General features: G+C 35.1%; 1 protein-coding gene across 1 annotated transcript; it reads left to right on the forward strand.

Annotated features, from left to right (window-relative positions):
• Positions 1-1360: 1360 nt before the first annotated feature.
• Positions 1361-2801, forward strand: LOC115962203 (desmethylxanthohumol 6'-O-methyltransferase-like). Its single transcript, XM_031081102.1, has 2 exons — positions 1361-2153; positions 2324-2801. The coding sequence occupies exons 1-2, from the start codon at positions 1395-1397 to the stop codon at positions 2621-2623; spliced, it is 1059 nt and encodes a 352-aa protein (XP_030936962.1). The 5' UTR covers positions 1361-1394; the 3' UTR covers positions 2624-2801.
• The last annotated feature ends 964 nt before the right edge of the window (positions 2802-3765 follow it).

Below are 3765 nucleotides of genomic sequence, written 5' to 3' on the forward strand. Positions count from 1 at the left end.
TTAGAACCGGTGTGCAATAACCCAAATTCACTTACCTAATAATTTAGTTAAAACCACTCTTGAGTGTAATTTTCATATATATATATATATATATATATATAAATGAAAGGTATTCTACTTCTAAAGCAATATCAATATATTACATGGGATCCGTTTGTATAGACCGTTTTAAAAAGTGCATTTTGAAAAACAGCATTTTGAAAACATGATTTTAAAAACTACAAATAAGCATTTGGTAAAAATGTGTAAAAGTGTGTTTTCTATTTTTAAAGTCACTGTAAGTGTTTGAATAAGCTATTTCAAAAATTGTTGTTTTGGTGTAAATTCCAAAAAAGGACTTAACTATATTGTTAAGGTTACCTTGTCAATTTTTTTCCTAATAATCATCATTTTTGTAAAGGAAAATTTCTAATTAACATCAACAATTAATGATGATGACGACTTTTAGAGAAAAGTTTCTCAAAAAAAAAAAAAAATCATCAAGAGAAAGACATTAAAATGATTAGAAAAATAAAAATATTAAAATTTTTACATAAGTGAGCTGCAATAGTTATTAGGAAGTACATTGGCTTGAGTAGTAAAACTAGATGAGGCAACTTCTACTAAGGATCTGTTTGGATACCGCTTATTTTGCTGAAAATTGAAAATTGAAAAATACTGTAGCAAAATAATTTTTAAATGTGTGAATAGTACCATAGGACCCATTTTTAATAAAAGTTTTGTTGAAAGAAGAGGTTTGTGGGTCCCGTGAACAGTGCACGAGACCCATTGAACAGTCACATTCCAATGAAAAATTTGGACGTTCAAAGAGGTAGTGGATCCCGTGCACAGTGCACAGGACTTATTGACAGACACATTCCCATGTGAAATGCGCTTCTAAAAAAAAAAGAAAGGAAAAGGAAAACGCAAATGCTACACGGCCAGAAACACAATCCAAACACATACTAAGTGTATGTTTGGTTTGTGTTTTAAGTTTGCGTTTGTGTGTTTGCTGGAAAAATGTAGGTTCCACGGTACTGTTCACAGACTCACAAAAGTCATCCAAACACAAATTTCAATATAAATTTGGGTCCCACAGCATTATTCACACATTTAAAAATTATTTTGCTACAATGTTTCAGTTTTTAACAAATAAGCGATATTCAAACACACCCTAAGCCAACTTTTTCAACGTATTGTACATTTATTATCATACAAAATGGTTCCTCAAAAAAAAAAAAAAAAAAAAATCATACAAAATGGAAAGTTGAGAATGGGATAGGCTGAAGTTGGCTCCAGCACCCTTGCTTTCATTTTTTTTTTTTTTTTTGATAAATACCTTCGTGAGTTGCCTTTCACTTCACCAACTTGCTCAAAATCTTCATTTGTGTGTGTGAGAAAGAGAGAGAGAGAGAATGGAAACAAAAGAAGCTCAAGCATTGCTAGAAGGCCAAGCAGAAATTTGGCAACATTTATTTGGCTTTGCAGACTCCATGGCATTGAAATGTGCTGTGGAGCTCCGCATTGCTGACATTATAAACTCTCATGGTGGTCCGATCACTTTGTGCCAAATAGCAGCCGGAATAGATAACTCCCCTTCTCTTGATATTCCCTACCTCGCACGTATCATGAGATCACTAGTCCGCAAAAAGATCTTAACAGCACATAATCCATCAGATGGTGGGGATACTCTCTATGGATTGACCCCTGCATCAAAATGGCTTTTGCATGATGCTGAGCTAAGCCTAGTGCCAATGGTATTAATGGAGAACCATCCATGGCAATTGGCACCATGGCATTACCTTAGCCAATGTGTCAAAGAAGGTGGTATTGCCTTTAAGAAGGCTCATGGTTGTGAGATGTGGGACTTTGCATCAAAAAATCCTGAATTCAACAAGATCTTCAATGATGCCATGGCATGTTCGGCTAAGATTGTGATGGGGGTGGTCCTAGAAGAATACAAGAATGGGTTTGATTGCTTGGGATCATTGGTGGATGTAGGAGGTGGGACAGGGGGAATGATAGCTGAGATTGTGAAAGCACATCCACACATCAAAGGTACCAACTTTGATTTGCCACATGTTGTTGCTACAGCACCAATTCGCAAGGGGGTCTCCCATGTTGGAGGTAACATGTTTGAGTCCATTCCTACAGCTGATGCAATCTTCATGAAGGTAAAACAATAGCTTACCATGTGCTTACATTTTCATTCTAGTTATTAGGTAGTGTTACAATTTTTAAAGTTACACAAACAATAACTTGATATCTTGACCTCTCTACCCCTCTCTCTCTCTCTCTCTCACATTTAAATAACAAAATTCATGATATTATGATTTTATTGCAGTGGGTACTACATGATTGGAGTGATGAACATTGCATCAAGATATTGAAAAATTGCAGAAAAGCAATATCAGAAAAGATTGGAAAGGTTATTATTGTTGATATTGTACTTGAAAAGGATAACAACGATCTATTTGATGAGACCCGCATGGTATTTGATTTGTTGATGATGGCACACACCTCTGGAGGAAAGGAAAGGACTGAGCTAGAATGGAAGAAATTATTGGAGGAGGGAGGTTTTCCTAGCTACAAAATCATCAAAATTCCAACTATGCCATCCATTATTGAGGCCTATCCACTGTGAGATAGAATTATTGGACTTGTTTTGGAAATGAAGGAGAAGAAGAAAACAAATCCAACACAAATAAGAAGTAGTTCTGTTACATAAACGATTTGGTTTAGTTTGATTAGTAAAACAAACCATTGTCATTTCTTTTCATCTTCAAAATTTCTCTTTCATTTTGATTGGTCAATATTACTTGTTTGAGATCATGTTATGATTAATATGCTATTATGCCCAATGGATTGTGTTATGAACCCAATTGGTTTTGTTGGTTGCTTTGAGGAAATTAAGACCTCCTAATTGATAAAAGGACTCCTTCGAGGAAGTTTAAACCTCCAAAGTGAATACTTAGTCAATAATAATATTTTTCAGCTTCCTTTATTAATCAACATTTAGCCATATAAATTGATGGGTTTACAGATAAGTAGATAAGATTTATTCAAATGCTAAACTAACCATCTATCCTATCATTATCTAATTATCCAACTCCTAATAACAAAATTAAAGAAAAGCTAGGCACATAACATTCCTCCTCCCTTGAAATTAGCCCTTGTTAGGGCTTAATCTAAAAAAATTTGTTGCATATGAGCCCAATTTTCCCAAGTTGCTTCTCACATATTGGATCACTTCTTGGGCTTGAAAGATCTTATGATCGAGCATCCACAGAGGTGGTAAGCTTTTTGTTGCTGCAAAACCATAACTCGATTTAAAAGTTGTTGCATGCTTGAATTGTGTGAAGGTGGAATGATTTGATTTTGTGGAGCTCCAATGGCCTTCTTATCTTCAAGTTTGCCTTGCCTATCACTTTCCTTAATTAGCTTCTCTTGTTCATAGAGAGCCAAATTCCTCTCTTTGGGTGCACACTGCCCACCACCCTCTTTAGTTGGTGTCTCGTGTTCATATCTAGCCAAACACAAGGATTTGCATATCACTTGAATTTTCTTTATACTTTTCATTTGATCAACTGCTAGAGATTGTGTTTCTCTCACTTTCTCCATGCGTTCCAACAGTTGTTTCTTCATGCATTCCAACAATTGTTCCTTCATGCCTGGCTCTAATACCAATTGTTATGAATCCAATTGGTTTTTTTGGTTGCTTTGAGGGAACCAAAACCTTCTAATTGATAAATGGACTACTCTTCTAAATGATAAATGGACTACTTC

This window comes from Quercus lobata, chromosome 9 (genome assembly GCF_001633185.2).
Source record: "Quercus lobata isolate SW786 chromosome 9, ValleyOak3.0 Primary Assembly, whole genome shotgun sequence".
Lineage (NCBI taxonomy): Eukaryota > Viridiplantae > Streptophyta > Magnoliopsida > Fagales > Fagaceae > Quercus > Quercus lobata.